Here is a 22,135-nt window from a genome sequence, read left to right as displayed (position 1 = left end):
ATGTACACAACTATGATCCACGGAATCATCTGCATACTGTACATGCCCTGGCTTCGACTATACATACATACCATGAGTTCTACTGCACACACATTGCATGTTCCAGGGTATCTACAGTATGTACACAACTATGATCCACGGAATCATCTGCGTACTGTACATGCCCTGGCTTCGACTATACATACATACCATGAGTTCTACTGCACACACATTGCATGTTCCAGGGTATCTACAGTATGTACACAACTACGATCACAGAATCATCTGCACACTATACATGCCCTGACTTCTACTATACATACATCATACATACCACGAGTTCCACTGTACACACATTGCATGTTCCAGGGTATTTACAATATGTACACAGGTAGATACACAGAATCTTCTATGTACACTGTAAATATCCTGGATTCTATAAACATACTTAGCACAAATCCTACTGTACACACATTGCATTTTTCAGGGTATTTACAGTATGTTCACAATTAGATCCACAAAATCTTCTGTACACTGTAAATACCCTGGGTTCTACAAACATACATCATAGATAGCACAAGTCCTACTGTACACACATTGCGTACTCCAGGGTATCTACAGTAATGTGTACAATTAAATTCACCTGAGAGCACCATACATACATCATGGGTACCACAAGTTCTACAATTCACACTAGCATGGTGCATGGGTGCTACAGAACACAGAGGACAAGGTGGGACTCATTGTGCCTGTACTGTAGATATCATGGTTGCTTCATTATCTGTACAGGCTTTGAAACCCTCAAAAACCGGTAGTGTAGTGAAAAAAAACTAATATAATCTTATAGCCGTTTGTTGCAACACATCGAATAATTATGTAAAGGATATTATATGGCATGAAATATTCTGTGTTATTTTTTTGTCTTGTACATATATATTTGAAAAATTCGAGTAGTGAGGGCTTCAAATCTGTAAGGTTTTTTATTGATCCACTGTTGAAATAGGAGATACCATGAATCCTACTGCATGCATAGTTTGTGGTGTATGGACCAGTGATGTGATGTCTAGGCAAAAACGGGATATATTTTTATTGATCCACTGTTGAAATAGGAGATACCATGAATCCTACTGTATACATAGTTTGTGGTGTATGGACCAGTGATGTGATGTCTAGGCAAAAACGGGATATATTTTTATTGATCCACTGTTGAAATAGGAGATACCATGAATCCTACTGTATGCATAGTTTGTGGTGTATGGACCAGTGATGTGATGTCTAGGCAAAAACGGGATATATTTTTATTTTATATATATATTCTTTTCTTTTAAAGTTACATAATTACAATAAAATCCCCTATATTTTCATAAATCTAGGAAATTTTGAATCCTAATATATTTTTACATCTGACAATTAAAGATGATATAAAAAAGAAGAGGGGGCAAAGACAGATGTCAGCCTCTAGGGAGATCTGTACATAATACATAGCAGTGATGCTCGTAATCTACACAAACTCGAGACATCACATCACCCTTACCACAAGCATAGTAGACGCTATGGACCCAATGAAATTACATAAGTGATTCCACGGGTTCTGCTGTTCATACATTACAAATGCCAAAGATTCTACCGCACATACATTAGAAATGTCACAGAATCTCCTGTACATACATTAGAAATGTTAGATTCTACTGCACACACATCAGATATGCCACAAATTCTGCTGTGCATTCATTTGAAATGTCACAGATTCTACTGTACATGCATTGGATTCCACAGATTCTGCTGAAAATGCATTAAAAATGTCACAGATTCTACTGCAAATACATTAATTTCCACAGATTCTGTGCTAGAGATACAACAGATTCCAGTGTGCACGCATTAGAAATACCATAGATTCTGGTGTATATACATTAGATTCCACAGTTCTGCTGTACATGCATTAGAGATACCATAGATTCGGCTGTATATACATTAGAAATGTCAAATTCTACTGCAAATACATTAGATTCCACAGTTCTGCTGTACATGCATTAGAGATACCATAGATTCTGCTGTATATACATTAGAAATGTCACAAATTCTACTGCACATACGTTAGATGCCACAGATTCTTCTGTACATGCATTAGATACCACTAGTCCTATGTATGCTCCCACCCTCTTATCTTATAAATTGCAGATACTGAAGATCAACACATCTGCACTCTAAAGGTATGCATATACGTATAAAATTACAGATACATATTGAAGATTAACACTTCTGCTCTCTGAACAGTGGCGGCTCGTGAATATTGGGTGTACTAGAGTGCTAATATTTAAAAAAAAGCATTTTTGATGTTGTTTCAGCTGAAAACGATTTTTTTTTTTTTTCGAAAATTCGATTTTTTGTGTGAAGATTTTCAGGAAATTCAGTTCAGTTTGGCAGTGCGCCGCACGGATTTCCTGAAAATCTTCATACAAAAAATCGAAATTTCAAAAAAAAAATGTTTTCACCTACAACAACATCAATAATGCCATTTTTGTAATATTAGCACTCTAGTACACCCAAAAATCACGAGCCGCCACTGACTCTGAAGGTGTATGCAAATATAAAATTGCAGATACATATTGAAGATTAACACTTCTGCTCTCTGAACAGTGGCGGCTCGTGAATATTGGGTGTACTAGAGTGCTAATATTTAAAAAAAAGCATTTTTGATGTTGTTTCAGCTGAAAACGATTTTTTTTTTTTTTGAAATTTCGATTTTTTGTGTGAAGATTTTCAGGAAATTCAGTTCAGTTTGGCAGTGCGCCGCACGGATTTCCTGAAAATCTTCATACAAAAAATCGAAATTTCAAAAAAAAAATGTTTTCACCTACAACAACATCAATAATGCCATTTTTGTAATATTAGCACTCTAGTACACCCAAAAATCACGAGCCGCCACTGACTCTGAAGGTGTATGCAAATATAAAATTGCAGATACTGAATATCGACACACATCTGTAATCTAAAGGCATGCATATATAAATTTATAGATACTGAAGATCAACACGTCCGCATTCTGAAGGAATGCATATATAAAATTGCAGATACTGAAGATCAACACACATCTGTAATCTAAAGGTATGCATATATAAATTTACAGATACTGAAGATCCAAAAAAATCTGCACTCTGGCGGTATGCATTTACAAAAATAACTTTATGAATGTAAAGTTTTCAAAGAATACACTTTCAATAATAAAATCCATACTATCCACTAGTAGGAAAATAAAAGTGCAAATAATCATACCACATTACAGTCACAACGATTACTATAAAACAAGTCAAATTAAATTATTAACACATAATATATTTATTTATTCTTGCTTTAAACATAAGTTTAAATAGATAAACGAATGCAGAAAAAACAATGTATTATACAATTGTAACAAGGCATTGGTATCGGTACGGTACGGTACGGCATTCGCATTCCTGATGTAATTCTCCCAGCACCCTGCGTACTGCGTTGGGAGAAGCTACTCCAACCAGTCAGAGTATTATGTATGATCTAACAATTATTACAAATAATAATTACCAATGATCCTATCTTAAACACATTAAACAAAAAAACTGTTTCAAAGCCATAAAATATTTATGCAGGTACAAATAAGATAACGATCTTCAAAGTGAGAGAATGCATGAGATTATTATATCAGAGATAAATGTCACTTTCACTTGATCAATTACATTTAATAGAAATACAGAACTGTCCTCCATTCATAACAAATATTCAATAAAATAAAACTGCAAAATCTCTGAGATCAAATATGTGATCGACATATTAAGAAAGCAACAAAACAAAAAGCACACTAGCGTTCAGTATTCTAATTAACCTATTACATATTAAAGTAACTTATAATGACAAACAAATCATACATTATTTAAAGGTCCGTCATTCTCTGACTCACATATTTGTAAAAAAATTACAACAATGTACAATATGGAACACTAACTGCTTGATTCTTCACACACTGGGTACTGGGTACTGGGTACTGGGTACTGGGCACTGGGCTCCGGTCGGTCACTGGTCACCGACACTCCCTTCGGCACTGGCATCTCCTCAAGCAGTCTTAGCAGTTAAACGTTGCAAAATGGCACATCAACAAGTGGACAACATTCTGCATATACTTTACTCCTCATGGGTGGGTTCCTCACAGGTAGGTGGATTCTCCTGTAAAGACAGCACATGGTAAGCCACTTCCCTCAACCCACACAAAGCTAGCAACACGACAGACAACACTAACAGGCACAGCACTGTGTTCAGGTGCTCCTCTTACTTGCGGTGGCTTGTTCTTTATGGACCTTCAAACTAATTCATTTCTGGGAGACTAGATTGACAGGTTCAAAAAGAGGTACAAGCTGTGAAGTTAGCATGTATATAAGCATTTTCCATTTAGAAAACTTTCCAATGATTACCATTAAAATAATCACAGGTGCAAGGTCAAATAATGATATATTATGAAATACAAGTTGATAAATTTAAAACAAAAACATAAGAAATCATCGTAACTATCAGTCTGTCGAGAGTGCGCGAGTATAATTGTCATTTTGTTATCTAATTGAATTCATATTATATATTTGATCAAGCTTTCAAGGTTTGAATCCCAAACCACATTATACTAGATATATTGTTCTGCTATAAATATACATATGCACTTTAGTAGATATTATGTAATGCTTTTAAATACTAAAAATAAGAAATAAAGGTATCCACAACCAAAGAGTTGACTCTAATATAAACGTGTGTATACCATCACCATTAACTTATACTTAACAAATTATCTCATACAAATAAAAAGAGTGCAAAACAAAAAGTAACGGAACAAGAATAAAGCGAAAAATACAAATACCGAACTAGGGTGTTTAATAATTAAGCATGAGAAAGAATAAATGCCATCAACAATACTATTTGCCAGAGACCTTAAGAAACATTACATTATATAAAAGTAACGATTTGGAAATCTTAAATATGCAGTAGAAGATTAAAAAAAGAAATGTTTTACCGGTTTATCTTTTTGCAGCTAATGATTTTAATCAAAACAGAAATATTTAGTTCACCTTGTTAACTCTTGAAAGTTAAAAGTGACATTTTGATGCTAGATGCTCCTGTACGCCGCGCATGTTCACAAGACAAGTGTTCAGTTGTGACGTCCACGTACAGGCCACTGCCGCTCGCAACCCAACTGCTGTGTAGTCCGCATACAAAGGGTCAATAAAGAATTTCATAGCACGGACGGGAAGTTATTGCTAATTAATTAATTAATAACAAAAATTCCATGAAGGTTTGAATGTTTTATTAACATTTTTTATTAGCTCGTGTTAAATAAGTATTTTAAAATGGGAAGAAAGCGTAATGATGATTGTGTTTTAAAGGAAAAATATTTAAGTGCTGCATATTTTCAACTTTATACAAGAAAATTTCCTTTTTTAATTTGTGTAAAAAAAACATTGAAAAAATACTGAAATTGATTGGATTTTGAAAAGCATGAGTGAATAGAAATCAATGAATGATAAAAAGGATAGAAAAGAAAAACTGTAGTTGAACAAAATAACCTTTGGTCAAGTCCTAAGGAGTTTTCCAAAACATAATGAATGTTAAAACAATAATGAATGCAATAAATTAGAACTTTTTAAAGACTGATGAAAATTACGAGGATACAAATATGTAGTGATAAAAAAAACTTAGAAACACATTGCTAGGAATCCATGAACAAAATAATTGAAATGAAAATATGAATGAAACAATACACACAGACAAGTGGTTGCAAGTAATGGACAAGCGGAAAAAAAGATAAAAGGGGCAAATGCGAGCTTAGCTGTATTAGTCCAAGGGTTAATCCGGAGTGAATGCAAAACAAATAGGAAAGAGACAAGAGACGGGCGACACATTACTGTGATCAAGCTTGGAGCATCCGGTCCACATCGGGCCGCTGCTGAGAGTCCAACTCCAGGTCTGGCTCCGACAGAAGGCGGTAGCGTCCTAGGAGGGCCGCACCCGCGCTCTCGCCCAGCTCCACCACCGCTGCACCACACAACCAACCGTCACACATTAGCTTACACACGCTCATTGTACCTCTATCTGTACTTCTCCATCTCACTCCCGTCTCACTGTCCCACTGTCACACGCCCATACTAACACAAGGTTACTAACAATATGTAGCAACTATTCAACAACTAATTCATTTGTGGCATATTCTTGATATCAATTAATTTCAAGAAATCACCATTAAAAAAAAAGGATAATTTATTATGAAAATACTTTTTGTTTTAACCACTAAATATAGTCACAATATGGCTGGTTTTTACCAACAAATAAAAATAAATAATGTAATATTATGCATGTCATCAATCACAATGAAAAACTTAATTTACTATTTATCCTATGCATATATTTACAAACAGAAAACTGAGATAAAGATAAAAATAAATCGATTATTAATTTAAATGCAACCATACTGGCGCAGTTTCATATTATAGGAGGTTGATGGACTTGGAAGATATTCAGTGTGAAGTTGTATTGCCATTGGACGACGAGCATGCGGCATGTCAAGTTTCATGTCACTTTCCTTATGATTATTCAAGTGTGGATGCACAATCCCAATGTTATTGGTGAAACAACAAACTGTTAAAAGTAATGCAGCAGTTAGTGTTCATTCGAACAGACATTCAAAGGTATGTGATGATTTCCAAGTGTAACATGGTTTATTGGCGTTGACTCCAAATGTAACATAATATATAATGATGAGATGAATTAACTTTGCATTAAGATATAAAACAGTATATATGTATTTCTCAAATGATGACATGAATTAAATTTATTTTGTCAGGCGGTGAATACAGTCTCCGTCACCCGCAAGTACCACATCTCTACAGTTCAAAGGTATAAAACAGTACATATGTATTTCTCAAGTCTGTGGTACTTTGTTTTGTGAGGCGGTGAATAAAGTCTCCGTCACCCGCAAGTACCACATCTCTACAGTTCAAAGGTATAAAACAGTACATATGTATTTCTCAAGTCTGTGGTACTTTGTTTTGTGAGGCGGTGAATAAAGTCTCTGTCACCCGCAAGTACCACATCTCTACAGTTCAAAGAGTTACTCTATGGGAGAGGTCTGCTAAAAACGAACCTGTCGACATTATACAATATTCATGCACAAACTGAACCAATACCCGAGCTACAGTTCCAACACAAGTGAGACGCTACTGGCACAAATAGATTCTGATCACCTGGAATTGGCTTAAATAAGCTCCATCTAACCGGCAAACAGAACTTATTTGCACAAATCACAGCTCCCAAAGTAAGAGACGAATATAATATACTACTTTGATAAATACCCAATACTTTTGTTCTACAATAAATTATTGACTCCATGTTCTGCCTATATCCACTCAAATGCCCCGCGTTTTACGAAAAGTTGTCAGGATTGCCCTGGAACAAACCACCGACACCGCGACGTATCAATTGTTTGTCATAGATAAATAAGGAGGTGACATCATTTTTACATATAATTTTATTTTTTTTATTATTTATACCCGCTAAACTGCCAAAGCAGTTTGTCAGCAAGAAAGATTTTTTTAAACTTCATGGGAGATAAGCATATTATTTTAGAAATTGTAATCTTAGATTCATTCCTCTTCTTTCGATTTCGACACCAAAAACAGGTATAAAATCTGCCTGAAATGTTCAAAATTACAGACCTTCAGGGTAGAAAAATCTTATTTTCTGGTACATAATCGACAATCTAAAGCTGCATACACACTTATCATAAATAAATTATTCATTTGAATAAAAAAAAACTTACTTTATCCAATTAGCTTCAATTAAACGGGTTATTTGATGTCGTTGAATGTTAAAAGAAAGAAGAATTCAGTGGCCATACGGGGCAAAAGAATAAGAAATTTTCTACAGAACGGTAAATTAAATAAATGAGTGAGTAACTCGGAACAGTTTTTAAGCGCGATCGCAAGTCTACTCGGTTCACTGTTGTGGCCCAGAGCAATTGAGTGACAATGCTTACAGTTTTTAATAATACCGTTGTTATATATTACATGCAATATTTCAATTATGACTGTTCAGATTAGTTACTATAATGGACTATGAAAGGATATCTTATTTTAATATTGATGACACGATAGATCATTGGTAATTATGAAGTCCGCTATTACATACATATTGCTGAGCTGGGAGATGCAGTATGCGAGTTAAAAAATACATCATTAAATTAGATGTACATATAATTATTTTCTACGTTGAAATGCACTTCATTTACCTGGTCAAATGATAAGTAAAGCATTTCATTTGATAATATCCAATTGATGGCCCAACTATAGATGCTTCTACATACAAGCAGAAGTGAGATTAAATAAATGTAAATACATACAGCGGATGGCCAAATTATTAGTTACAATGGAGTTATTTCTTATTATTTAAGAATTAACAGCTTTTAATGCACATATATAAATTTATTAATAAACTTGATAGAAAAATATCGGAATTAAAAATTAGGAAGAAAACGATTCACCGCGTTTCGAAATGATCGAAAAATTTGTGACATCTGCCTGAAAAATAGGAGAAAATGTACGAAGGAGTTGCGCTAGTTAGGAGTGCGAAGTTAGTCTAGTTAGCCAGACACATGAAAGGGTATTGTTATAAGCCCTAGCCAGTTAGAGGATTACGAAAGAATCCTTGTAAAAATGGCAACTCTAACTGACGACGAGGGAGGTTCCACTATATATTAAGAGATTTTTCTAAAGTTTTCAAATACACATAACTTTTAATCGTAAAATAAATACCTAATGAAAACAAATAAAATCCCTCTATTTAAAAATATTATACAACTTCAAATCGATAAGAATGTAATTTTTGCATGTTTAACTAATAATTTGGCCACCCACTGTACATAAAATAAAAGTGGATATTATACTAAGAATCAACACTGTCATTTGAAAATATAGTGTTTTCCCGTTGTAGGTGATCATTGTAAGACGTGACTTTAAATAAATTCTACACCATTGTTTTAGCTGCTTTGGTTTTATAATGAATGCACTTGACTGCTTGGTATTTTCCAGGGTAGCACAATATTTATATATATGTTATTTCATGAAAAATTCAAATAGCGTATGCTTCACAAATATATTTATTTCATATTTATAACACATTCAATGCATTAGAGTAATTTGTAAACGTATATATCTTAAATTCATTTATATTTCTTATTACTATCAATCAATATGGAAAAGGGTTTAATAAAACTATTTTTATAAAATTTACGGCTTAACTCAACTAACTTAACAGAATATAATTATATTACAAAGTACTCAGGCACGGAGGAATTAGAACAAAGGGATGATAGGGAGAATTCAGAATGGTTGTACCGCCTACAAGAATAGTACGACATGTATGTATAAGGATTTGAGTAGGAAGTACAGTAGAATCCAGTTGATTCAGACCCCGATAATGCTAAAAAACACCTAATTACTTTGGGCTTTGTTCATTCCAAATTTGGATTTGGAGGTGCGGTGAATTTGGAATTAACAGGGTTCTACTGTATAAAAGGAGAACAGGACGAGACAAACTTCGCATCTACGCCAATATGGTAATACTATTACACATTTAGGTGTATATTCGTATATACTAAATTAAATACGGGCAAGTTTCAAATCATCTCAACTTTGAATAGATATTTTTTTAGTAAGAATAGTATACTAATGGAGGAAATGTTCAAAGAATGGAAATTTTTCTACCGCAATATAGAATATTATAATGGATATATGGAGTAGGTCTTATAAACATTATTTTAATGAGATGAGAAATAACATTTAATATTTCTCCACAATTGATTTGATTTTCATTGAGAAAGCGGAACAAAAAAAAACACTAAATATATGATTGGTTTAAAGGTAAAACCCTGTGAGGTGTTACTACTAATGAGCCATGAGTTTTATTACGTTTCAAGATACAATTTACGATTTTTCATTGGAATAATTTCCATAAGCTATTCCACCAGTAATTACAGTGCACAATGGTCCAAATTGAAGTATTACGTACGTACACTTAAGAGATAGATTTTCTCTCTACAGTCAGTAAGATTACTCCTCAGATGGGTGGAAGATGTATATTATCAGTGTAAGAAGTTAAATGATATGCAAAATCTCTACGAGGCTTGAGAAGAGTAAATACATATTCGTATGTAAGCAAGAGGTCCTTATAAATTGTCAAAGGTCATAAATTTACTGTTGAAGCTTGACCAGGACTGCAAGGCATTATCACAATATTGTTTGATTTAACCTTTTCACCGCATTCTCGTTTCATATAAGATAACAGGCATATGCAGAACACATTGTTCGCAAATCATAATATGACTGATGTTAAGCGTAGTATAGAATAGGCTAATAGTATACTGCACCACAATGATAGCATAGCAACAAGGCTGATAGCATCATACTGCCTTATCTTAGAAATGAATACCTTTGCTAAAGTGGCGCTAATGAATAAGTTGCTCACTTTTACCGAGTAGTGCCTTAGGACGGGACTATAAATAAAGAGAAGTTATGAGGGTTGTGAGAAGGGAGAGGAGTCAAGTTATGTTGGTTGGTTGTGTGCTAACGGAAGGAGCGAGAGTGAGTGAAGAGTGGGGTGGAGAGGCGGCGGGTGTGGGGCAAGCGGTGAAGGGGGTGGGGGGAAGACAGGCGCCGCGCCTCACCAGAGTCCCAGCCCTCCTCGGGCTCCAGAGAGTCCTCGCTGTCCTCCTCTGCGCTGGAGGAGTGCGACAGGGAGGTGGGAGAGCCGCGCAGTCCGCCCGTGCTGCCCAGTCCCCACGCCGTATTCTCCGGCATGCGCTGCACTAGCAGCTGGACCTGTAACACACAGTCATTCCTAAAATCAAACACTTCCCTGATACTATTAAATACTTATTATATCTTGTACTCAACACGTACTTTCTGTAATTGGGTTCAAAATGGTTCTACCACGAGGTATTGATGGCTTAAATATTAATCTACATAAAGATTTTGTATGGATAGTTAACATAATGTAAAGCAATACTTAGGAAATCAAAGTAATAATTCAATTTAAAGCATCTCGATAACCTTCATAAATTATTTATAATAAAACTCACCATGAAGCCTGGGCTGTATATTTTATCCCGTTTATCTTTATGTGCTACGTCTAACTGCCATTTATCCAAAGTTAATCTAAAAGTGGTTATTAAAGTACCTGGAAAAAATATATTTTATTGAAATAATCATTCAGTGTTAAAACAAGATAAAGTTAATGGATCATATTGTGTTTATTTTTTCAATTATCACAGGTTACTGCCAAAGGTTAAGTACATTTTTGGTTTTTTGAGTTAGTGATGATTTTAATGCTTATGTATTATAATGTGTCTGGAATAAGTTTGTGTTCCCTATGTCGTGAAGTAGGTTTTTAGCTACTGCGTTTTCTATGAAACTTTGTAACTTCATTATTTTACAATACAAGACAAGAAAAAAATGCACAAGAATTACAAAATTAAGCATGTTTGTATAAAAAAACAACACTTTAATGATTTTTTTTAAATGAACAGTAACATTATATCCCAAAACCCTTACCATATAATGAAGATCAAACTTTAAAATTGAGTTTACTCCCAAACATGTATTTGTAAGTTACCGACTTTTGGCAGTAACCCCCACAGTATATTTTGTTTAGCGTATATCGTATTATTGAGCGGGACCCTATTGTGACCATTTGCAAAAATTATGGCATATTCACATTATGACATTGGTTTTACCCCACCTGTTTATATATATATATATATATATAAACCTTCCGGAAGAAATTCTTTAAATGATGGTGAAAACCCAATCAAAATCCGTCGCATCGTTGAGAAGAACTAAGCACAGAAACATACAGACGCGGATAGTGACTTTATTTTATACTATAATAATATTTACAGCCATTTACATCAGCTCGGGCTCGCTCCGAAACAAACCATACATCTTACAGACGTTAAGCTCGCTTTACAAATATTTCTTCTGGACTTCCCAGCTTTTATATTTTCAAATCTTGTTTGAATTTAGGAAGGCTTCAATGTTTTCAAATCTTGTTTGAATTTAGAGCTAAACACATGCAAACTGGAAGGCTTCAATGTTTTCAAATCTTGTTTGAATTTAGAGCTAAACACATGCAAACTGGAAGGCTTCAATGTTTTCAAATCTTGTTTGAATTTAGAGCTAAACACATGCAAACTGGAAGGCTTCAATGTTTTCAAATCTTGTTTGAATTTATAGCTAAAACATTGAAAACCGGAAGGCTTCAATGTTTTCAAATCTTGTTTGAATTTATAGCTAAAAACATGCAAACCGGAAGGCTTCAATGTTTTCAAATCTTGTTTGAATTTATAGCTAAAAACATGCAAACCGGAAGGCTTCAATGTTTTCAAATCTTGTTTGAATTTAGAGTTAAAAACATGCAAACCGGAAGGCTTCAATGTTTTCAAATCTTGTTTGAATTTAGAGTTAAAAACATGCAAACCAGAAGGCTCCAATGTTTTCGGCATTAACAAAATAATATTGATATCTCAATTTTGCAAAAAATGTGACCGGAAGCCCTCTCAGCTTTAAGGTACATATATTCTCCTTACACTTATTTCTAATGGAGGGAATTCTCCTCACTAATGAAGAGAATCAACAATATTAGTGAATACAAATATGTAATGGGTGATATCGGCACTTTCAACACATTTGTTCAGTTGAGGCCAAAATACCGAAAGAAACTAAAAAATTATTTTTTTAATCATAAGGTAAAATTTCTAGTACGAATATGCGCTACTTTATTTATTTATTTGTGTTTTAACTTATAAAATATAGGCCATTAAAGATTTCTATTTTTCATGTTTTTAAAGGCAACTTTGGAAATTATTTGCAAGTTAAAGATAGTTTGTATTTATAAAATAATTTGGCACTATTTACTATACAAATATGATGATATCAAATGAAAGCGTTTTGATGGGCATAAATTTAAATTACAAACAAGGTTCATATAGCCGACAATATTACACAGGTAGTGCCATAACAATAGGTATTGGTCCCTAACGGGATAGGAAATTCTTGAATAATACCCAACTATTTTTTCAGACCCAACGACCCATTCATGTATTCAGAAATTTTGTTGACAAATCTATTTCCACGGTATATGAGTCAATCGACCTCGTTATAGCAGTCAACAATTATATGAAGATAAGGCTGAACTAAAATATAGTTTTGTAATTGCTCATTATAGCCGTGAACTCGCTATAGCCAAGTTTGACTGTATTTACAATTAAATCATAACAAATTGCAAAAGTTACCTACAAAACCATATTAAAAGGAATTCTTTGATGGCCTATATTTTATAATTTAAAACACAAACAAATAAAATAGCACATATTCATACTTGATATTTGCTATACCTTTTGATTAAAAAAAATGATTTTTCAGCTTAGTTGGGTATTTGGCCGCACATCAAAATTTAATTTTTGTATGACAAACTGTGCAGACGTTCCTCTTAATCCCTCAGGCTAATTCGTCCGCTTTTGGGAACAGCTCATATAGGTCTCATAGAAATCGTTGTCTTCCTTACTGTCATAATTATAAATATGATCTAAATGGTGTTAGAAAGAGAAAACACCAAGCTATATATTCAAATCTAAAAGTCAACAACAGAATAATTGAAATAAACACCTCTATTAAACCAAAGTTTCTGCAATTTGAAAAAAAATTATGAAACTTCGTGAATTTTTATTAATTATTTTTAAAAGAAATGACAAAAAAGGCAGAGTGATGTACCATCATGACATTATAATACATTTGTATAATAAAAAGTTTTTTTTCCACTATAAAAATTTTATGTTTGCATTAACATTTTTAATTTTCAAAAATTATGTTTATTTCTAATAATGAAATTTGAAAGCGTATTGCATTACATTTCAAAAACATTTTTTTTTTTCAGATACATTTAGAAATAATTAATTTAGAATTTTATTACAACCGATTAATGAATCAAGATTTAATTACTTGGATTTTATTGCAAAGCGGAAATACTCTGACCTTCTGACAGAATATGCCAGAGACCTGAAGAAATTTTGTTTGCTTGGTTCCTCGAAAATTGACCTAATTTACAATCCATATAGTATACGGTTCTTTCCCACATAGGAGGCTTTTTTCACATACCACAAAAAAGCTTTCAGAAAAGATTATCACTGTATTTGTATTTGAATGGTTATCAGACAATGGTTAGACACTTTGTGCGTGAAATATAATATTTACCATCTTGCTCACTATCTTCCCTGACAGCGTTCACTTCGTGCGTCACAAAGAAGGTGTTGAACCAGAAGTGAAAGAGCTTCTCCTTCTTGGGTTTGTTGTACACTTCCACCTTGATGTCCCCTACCAGAGGGGTACAGCGATCCAGTCGCATGCGGATGTCGGATGCACCCTTCTTCACCTCGTGACAGCCCAGAGATACCTGCAATCAGAGTCCCTCGGTTAACAGTTAACAGTTAAAACCTATTCCTGATATTTATTTATTTTTGTCCAACTGAATTAATGAGTATGGAGAATATTGTAGTTAATGTTACATTAAATTATGTAATGCATATTATGAATTAAAACTAATAACTGTTAGAAAACCCCTCTTCTTGAAAACTAAGTTATTACGGGAGAAATATAAGGTAGACCTGTAATAATAGGTAAGCAGATAAAATAGAACAGTAACAAAACAGAACATGATAAAAATAGGTTAGGTTTATTGTTTTTCTTCAATATTCTGTTTTGCATGGAGCCAAATATTAATACATTTATTTATTTTTATGTATATTATACGCCCATATGGGCTTTTACAAACATGTGATAAAATGTGCATAATAATTTAGTGGAACAGTAATCAAAAGTAAAATTTTAGAACCTAACCTTAATTGTAATTATTACCGAGATATGTTATTATAGCCTTATTGTAACTATATTCCGTGCAGTTGAACACATCTACAATTTCTGCGAAAGTGTTGCCAGCTGTATGCAATCTAGGTACAAGCGAGTATCTTAAATGACTCAGTCCTCATATTATTGTTGCAATTAAAAAGAATTTTCGATTGAGTAGTTCTAGTTGATATGTTGAAGGAGATTAGACTCAATAAATCAGAGTTGTCTAAAATTCCATTAATAATTTTATAGTTCATAGTGCATAGTAGAAATGAAATGTTATAGGTTGTTTTCAGGAAACCTCAGTTTAATATAATGTTCTTGGCACCATTATGTCTGAGCAATTCATCCAATCAACATGGACTTATAAATACTTGGTACATAGTAAAGTTGAAATGGTAATTTACCTTTTGCACGGCGTGGTTGGCTTCCGAGACCAAAAACTCCAGGATGCTCTGGCCCCCATTGAGTGCGGGCGGAAACTTGATGAGCAGCTCCAGGATGAGAAGAGAGGGCCCCGGGTACAGGTCCATGGGGCTGGCGGGGCCCTCGGCTCCCTCCCCCACTGCCATGGCCCCGGAGTTTCCCACCCGCCCCTCCATCGCCAGCAGGGCTGCGTAGTACTCAACGTATCGCCGCTGGGAGGGTATCGTCACACCTGAAACATACATTAAAGGTGTTGTAATAACATCTACATAACTGTCATATAAAGATTTTTATTATCAGAGGGTAAAATAACAACATTGTCACGGGCAAGCAATTGTATTGTAACTGCCACTATCTACCAGTACTCTTATATCATCCATATAAATGATATATTATATTTCTATAATCTTAGTTTGGTGACCAAAGAATTTTATTACAACCGGTTTATGAATCTGAAGAAGGATTTAATTTTTGGATGTTTTTGTATTTTGAAATTTAAAAATTAATTTACAGTTTCTAAAACTCTTATTTTATCAACAGAGAGATTCCATAGGCAACAGTTTAAAGATAACTAATAATTAGTATTCAAAGAAATATATTTCATGGCATCATCATATTACATAAAAGATGTCTATCAAATGATGGTATCTACTAAATAAAATACCTTTTCTGTCGTGTGTTCTTTTCTGGCCGTAATAATTGAGGGCATCATCGGCAGTTTTGAACTGACCTATGTGCAGCATGTAGCAGCAAATCATTGTTCCTTGAAAACAAAATACTTCATTAATACATTATTTACTCACCCGGCCCATTGTTGATATGTGAGTGATAAAACATAATAAATAGAAAATAAGTGGTATTGTATATTCTTTCGGATGATCAGCGCAAAAACAATTAAATAATACGGTTGAAAATTAAACATCCTTAAAATACAACGCAGACAAAAAATATGCCACAGCCAGACTCAAAACAATTGGGAAATAAAGTGTTTATTTTTCAATTTGGCAGGTTCCCCCAAGTACCTAGGGGATGGACAACTATGAAGTAGAAAATTTGTAGGTATAACACGAGACCCCCAATTCGAGTCCCAGTAACGGAAAGCATTTTTTTTGCATTTGAAAGCAAGCAACACTAAAAAAATGTGATGATTGCTTATAAACAGTAAAGCAAAAAATGTAGATTTCAATTTTCATGTAACATTTTATTAATTATGTATTGACATTCTTATCTCCTAAGCATAGTCATATTTTACCTTTTAGCCTTACAACTATATGGTATGTACAAGTCACATAAATTTGAGGTTGCCAGGAAAACAGTCGGGAAGCAGGGATTTTACAGAGTGGTATTTTAACCACGCTAGCCACGGATATTGCCTCTACCCATCATTATTCACAATAACAATGTTAACACCGTGACTCACTTAAGAAGGTACACTCTGGAATGGTCAATTGGACAAAGTGTGGTAAGTGACAAGTGGCAAGCAACCCTCATCATCATGGACACACCCACCAAACTGTGGAAATCTCTGCCACTACTTTATTTTCTAATTCTCTCATGTTTTATGCAATTAATTCTACACAGACTTGGTCTAGCAGAGGAAGGTCATAAAACAAATGATTTACCAGTTCTGCCTTTTCCTGCTTTACAGTGAATGGCAGCAACATTCTCAGGATTGGCTGATAACCACGTGTGCACATCTTTACAAAAAGATCGGATGAGTTCAATTTTCGGAGGGTTGTGATCATCGAATGGATATACAGATACCTAAAACACGTAAGGTATCATTAATACAAATCTTAAGGTATCATTAATACAATTTTCGGAGGGTTGTGATCATCGAATGGATATACAGATACCTAAAACACGTAAGGTATCATTAACACAAATCTTAAAACTGTTAGTTTAAGTGTCAGTAAAACCTGCCACGTTTCCCATCATTTACTTATTGAAACAGTTTGGAATGTTTTTCATTTCAAATGTCAAAATAGAGTTCAAAAAATTTTTTGGACAAAAAATACAAATTCAACTAAATTCCAAGTGAAACAACACGGCCATCACAGTGTGCATAATTATGCACCTAGTTCTACAACAGGAAATGAAGTAGTCATATAATTATATTAATGTGCTATATATAACAAGGTATTGATAATTGCACAAATTGCGGGACTGTAGTTTTTTAACGCATTAGACACCAGCTGCCAAAATAGTGCATGGCAATAAAAAAGAAGTAAGTATTCTTTTCAGTTCTACTTTTATATTTATCCCGTGCTAGTAAGATTAGCACTATTCAATTAAATAATAAGCCTTACTATATTGTAGGTTTTAGTTTGGACAAATATCTGGCTAGAAGAGGGGCGTATGCGATTTAAAGGAGTTCTTCGGTTCCAACATTTTGAGAATCAATGGTTAATTCCTTTATCACATCTAAAAATTTCTTCTTCATCTAAAAAGTTTTACAAGGGCAACGATTTAACCCCTAGGATGTCGGGGATAAATGCCAATCGCCTGCTGTATGTCGACTAATGCCAATTTTGTAATAACTTACTTGTTTTTTTTCAAAATTATGTTTTAGTAAATGGTAATGACTTACGAGATAAATGTGTTTACATATTTACAAAAAATAATATATGTATCCTATCTAGTTTCTAAGGAATTTTTTTTTTTCTATCTAATTTATAAAAAATACAATGTAACGAAGACGTATTAAATATTCTTGAGATTTATTTATATTTTCCAGCTAAAAAGGCATTCTTTACTATAAAAATATGTCATATCGTCAGTGTAGGGCAAGAAGTCATTAAGTAACATTCAAAGACAATATAAAAATATGTCATATTGTCAGTGTAGCGCAAGAAGTCATTAAGTAACATTCAAAGAAAATATAAAGTCATTAAGTAATCTGGTGATTTCTATTTTTAATAAAATTACATTTTGTACTATTAATGACATCTTTCCTACAAAGCTGTGGTTCTTTAGCCAAATGATGTCTTCTTGCCCTCAAAGTTTTATTTTAAAAAAAAAAGACAATAATTTCACTTCTTTCGCTACACCGACGATAAGAGGTTTTACGGTAAATAAATACAGTACCTTTTATAACTTTGAAAACGAAAAATTCTGATATTTTTTCGACGAAGAATTTTGCATACATTTTTTCACAGAAAAAATAAACATTTGCAAGTGACTAAATGACAAACTAGAATAATATTAAGATACATTATTTCCTTGACATGTGAATAAAAAAATTGTACGCCAGGAGCATTTTTTAAGATTCAAAATACCATAAAACCAATAAGTGTATTGAGTTACTAGGAAATCCACGGTGAATGTCTCGGCACACTAAGGTTTGATCATGTTATATTGTGTCAAAATCTTAATGCAATAGAAAAAATATAAAGATTATCTTCCCATGAACAATCTCCTCTGACCACCAATTCACATAGCAACAATGAATAGGATATCCCTGAAACCTGGAAGGTATCAGAACTAGTGTTTACATAAGTTATACAACATTGGAAGTTAATAATTATTATGAAAATGGAATGCTTACTCTGTTATCAAATTTATTGATATCATAAGTTCTTTCTGAACATAGGCTATAAACTTTATAATATATAGTATGTTTGGCTTTTAAAAATCTAGCAACGTCGTTAATATGGTTGCGGTAGATTGCCTCCACCTTCTCAGCAGGAAATCCCATCGCTATAATATTATTTGTTATATCTGGATTTATAGAGGTTAAGGAAGAACTTTAATAATGTTGTGCAATGGGAATACTAATAATAGTACTAGAAATAAACAACACATTTCATATGAATTGCTGCTCATCTTTATTCAACAAACGTAGATGGCGTAAAAGGTGTAAGTCTTATAAATACATAAAATTGCTATAATTATTCATCTCTGATATTTTTGACGTTTGATTGGTATAGCATATCCATCTAAAATGCGTATATTGAGACTGCGTAAAAGGAATATAATCAAGATGATTTCATACAAATATAAGACATTATGTATTGACAGAGAATTTCAAAGAGCTCTGGCCGAAAACAGCATCTTTCTTTTTCATAATAAGTTTATATTATTTTGGTTGGATCCAATAGGTACAAAATTACAGTTCAAGTATCGCTAAAAGATCATAAGAGACTTCATTGTGCTAGTTTTAAATGATTATAGAAAAACAGTAACATAACTACTTTTAAATATATGTAAATCAGAAATTGCACAGTTCTCAAAGTGATAATTGAGCGACCTGTAGTTATCAATGGACATGAGAATGTTAGCTACTTTTAATAGGTATCCATGTTTGTCGATGATAAAATAGTGAACATTTAAAAAATTACTTAAAAACAACTTCACACCAATAATTACAGATGACATAACCTATTTGAGCAATTTTTTTGGCCCCCTTGTCAAAACCAGTAGTTGCCTAGGTAGGGGATCAGTAATCGATCATTGTAATCAATATTATTCAGATGATTTGTGTTTTTGTGTAGCAGTTTTTATGAAAAATAATCTCAAAGGTGATGTGCTACAACTGTTAGGTGTTAGGTATTATCAACGCCTCGGCGCCTTGGCAATTCGGCGCCCGGAGCTGACTGCTCCAATTGCGCCCGCATAGGGCTGGCCCTTCCTAAAAGCACTATTTGTTTTTGAATCACATAAATGTGGAGCAAAAATAATGATTCTTATTAACCCTTGTTTACTACTGCAGATCTGGTAATTGTGCAAAATTTAAGGCATTGGATATTTGTGGAAAATGGTTACATTAAAGGACAATGTCATTGCAAATAAACTTGATTGGGTTAGTTTAAAAAGGTATTACATTGGCTTCATGCTCATTGCAATGGTAACTACTTTCAGCTGATGAATAGAACTGCATGTGGGGTTCGATAGATGTGAAATGAATTAACTATCATACTATTATTTTAACAAAATAGATTAGTACTCCCCCAAGCACGGTCGGAAAGCAACAGTTTGAAAAAACACTTAACAGTGGCTCAAATATACCGCAGTTGCTCAGTTTACTGACAAGGGGGTCTTTACCATATTTCAACTGTTTTATGCTAGTTAGTATGCACAAAGTGCTGCTCCGATTGATTAGCGCTACCGGCTTTCTATACATTAAAAACCCATTGACCAAATGATAAGGTCACCTTCGAGTTAAAAGGGTAAGCATAATCCGACATATGAAACATTTAAGTATTTGACAGATGAGATGTAGGTATAGATAGATTGGTCACAGTAAAAAGGATACATGTCAGGTCGAGGTTGAAGCCGTCCTCCGTGTAGCGAATCCGCTGCTTGCTGACCAACACCTTGAGTGGGTTCGTCATCTTCATGTTAGAAATGGTGTTTGCCATAGTCGCACTGTCACCACCGCACGGTTTCACATGAATGAGATCAGTTGAAAAGTTATCACATCTACTGTTACAACTATTGTCTTTTTTATTAGATATAGAAACAAGATGATGCCTGTTCGATAAATTTATCGCTTGTTTTCCATTAGAATTATCATGAGAGTAAAAGTTATTGAATGTCTCAAGATTCTCTTTATAACTAGGTACGGTTCTCTTTCTAGTTCCATTGCACGCTTCACTGGGGAAGTCTATAGAGTAGGCCCGGGCCGCTCGAGCACTGGCGGCCTGCGGAGAAGCTACCGAGGCCCAATGGATGGGATTCTTGTCTCCCGTGTCCCCGGGTGCACTAGCCGACGTTTGGTCCGACACCACTTTATCACACTCGCCGACACACTCATGTAAGGGAGCTAAGGATTGACACAGCTGAAGATCAGACTTTTTCTTCTCGGAACCCCTACGTTTCCTTCCGTGGCAGCTAAGACAAACACCCATAAAAGTGTAAGCGATTCGATGGGCACTTCACATCCGTAAACCTATATCACATCGGGAATGCTATATGAGCCAAGAAAAAACCACATTCTTTGTCCTGGAGTAATTAAGAAGGAACCCATTGTAAACCAAAGGCCTTCCAAACATTCAGTTTATCGAAGCACTTTACATACACGACATTATTTAGTTTCTTTTCTTCCAATAATCGTAAATAGTAACTAAAAGAAAACATATTATTAATTTTATTCAACATACTGACGAAATATCACAAAAGTGAAACTGTCACACACGTTCTGAGAGACTTCCCAGTCAGTAAAGGCAACTCTCCCGGAAGACCCGCTCGCCGGCACTCCATTAGTTTCGTCAAAGAACTAACCACTAAGCCATAATCACTGTAAGTTATTAACATTAATATCACAAATTATTATAAAAGTGACAAAGTGCTCTCAACTAGCACAATGGAAAGGATTTATCTTGCATTAATGGCGTCCATCCTTCGCTTGCAGTAGGATCACAGGCGGGTAGAAACAACTTCATGTGATGATACGAGAACACTATACTTGTCCCTTTTTACCAGGTCCAAACTCGCAAGAGAGTGACAGAAAAATACCTCATTTCTCGGTCCTCGTAAAGAGCAAGAGAGTGAAAGAGAGAAATTTCTTTGTTCAACACGGTTATATAAAATACCACCAGGTGGCAGCAGCACAGGGAACCATACCGTATGTGAAAATACACTTATGAAAATCTACTTGCATTTGTGACTATGGCAATACTGTCAAACCAGAGGCTAGAATCATAACCCCAAACTTGAGAGTGGCTAACATAATGTGACGATTGCGCAAAACGGCGCGGTTTTCAAAACTAGTAATTCTAATATGGGGTAGAGCGGTGATTGGCTAGAAAGTCGTGACGTAGCTAGAAAAG

The 22,135-nt window shown here is 34.2% G+C and overlaps 1 protein-coding gene across 4 annotated transcripts; it reads right to left on the bottom strand.

The window, feature by feature from the left end:
* Window positions 1-2,730: 2,730 nt before the first annotated feature.
* Window positions 2,731-21,727, bottom strand: LOC149426518 (phosphatidylinositol 3,4,5-trisphosphate 3-phosphatase and dual-specificity protein phosphatase PTEN-like). 4 transcript variants are annotated; one of them, XM_089631501.1, is made up of 11 exons: window positions 21,588-21,698; window positions 20,620-21,429; window positions 18,913-19,085; window positions 16,988-17,129; window positions 16,030-16,128; window positions 15,347-15,597; window positions 14,289-14,487; window positions 11,120-11,217; window positions 10,706-10,859; window positions 5,895-6,024; window positions 2,731-4,173 (listed from the first exon to the last, which is right to left on the bottom strand). In XM_089631501.1, exons 2-10 carry the CDS (start codon window positions 21,212-21,214, stop codon window positions 5,900-5,902), a joined length of 1,836 nt encoding a protein of 611 aa, XP_089487627.1. In that variant the 5' UTR covers window positions 21,215-21,429; window positions 21,588-21,698; the 3' UTR covers window positions 2,731-4,173; window positions 5,895-5,899. The 4 variants fall into 4 exon arrangements, with proteins under 4 accessions (XP_089487627.1, XP_089487624.1, XP_089487628.1 ...); XM_089631498.1 differs by having other exon boundaries at window positions 20,620-21,727; XM_089631502.1 differs by lacking the exon at window positions 5,895-6,024 and having other exon boundaries at window positions 20,620-21,727.
* Between the last annotated feature and the right edge of the window lie 408 nt (window positions 21,728-22,135).

Source organism: Hesperophylax consimilis, chromosome 1 (genome assembly GCF_061612785.1).
Source record: "Hesperophylax consimilis isolate HC1 chromosome 1, BYU_Hcon_1.0, whole genome shotgun sequence".
Taxonomy (NCBI): Eukaryota; Metazoa; Arthropoda; class Insecta; order Trichoptera; family Limnephilidae; genus Hesperophylax; species Hesperophylax consimilis.
Note: the sequence above shows the minus strand (reverse complement) of the source record. Positions and strands in the feature narration are given on the sequence as shown.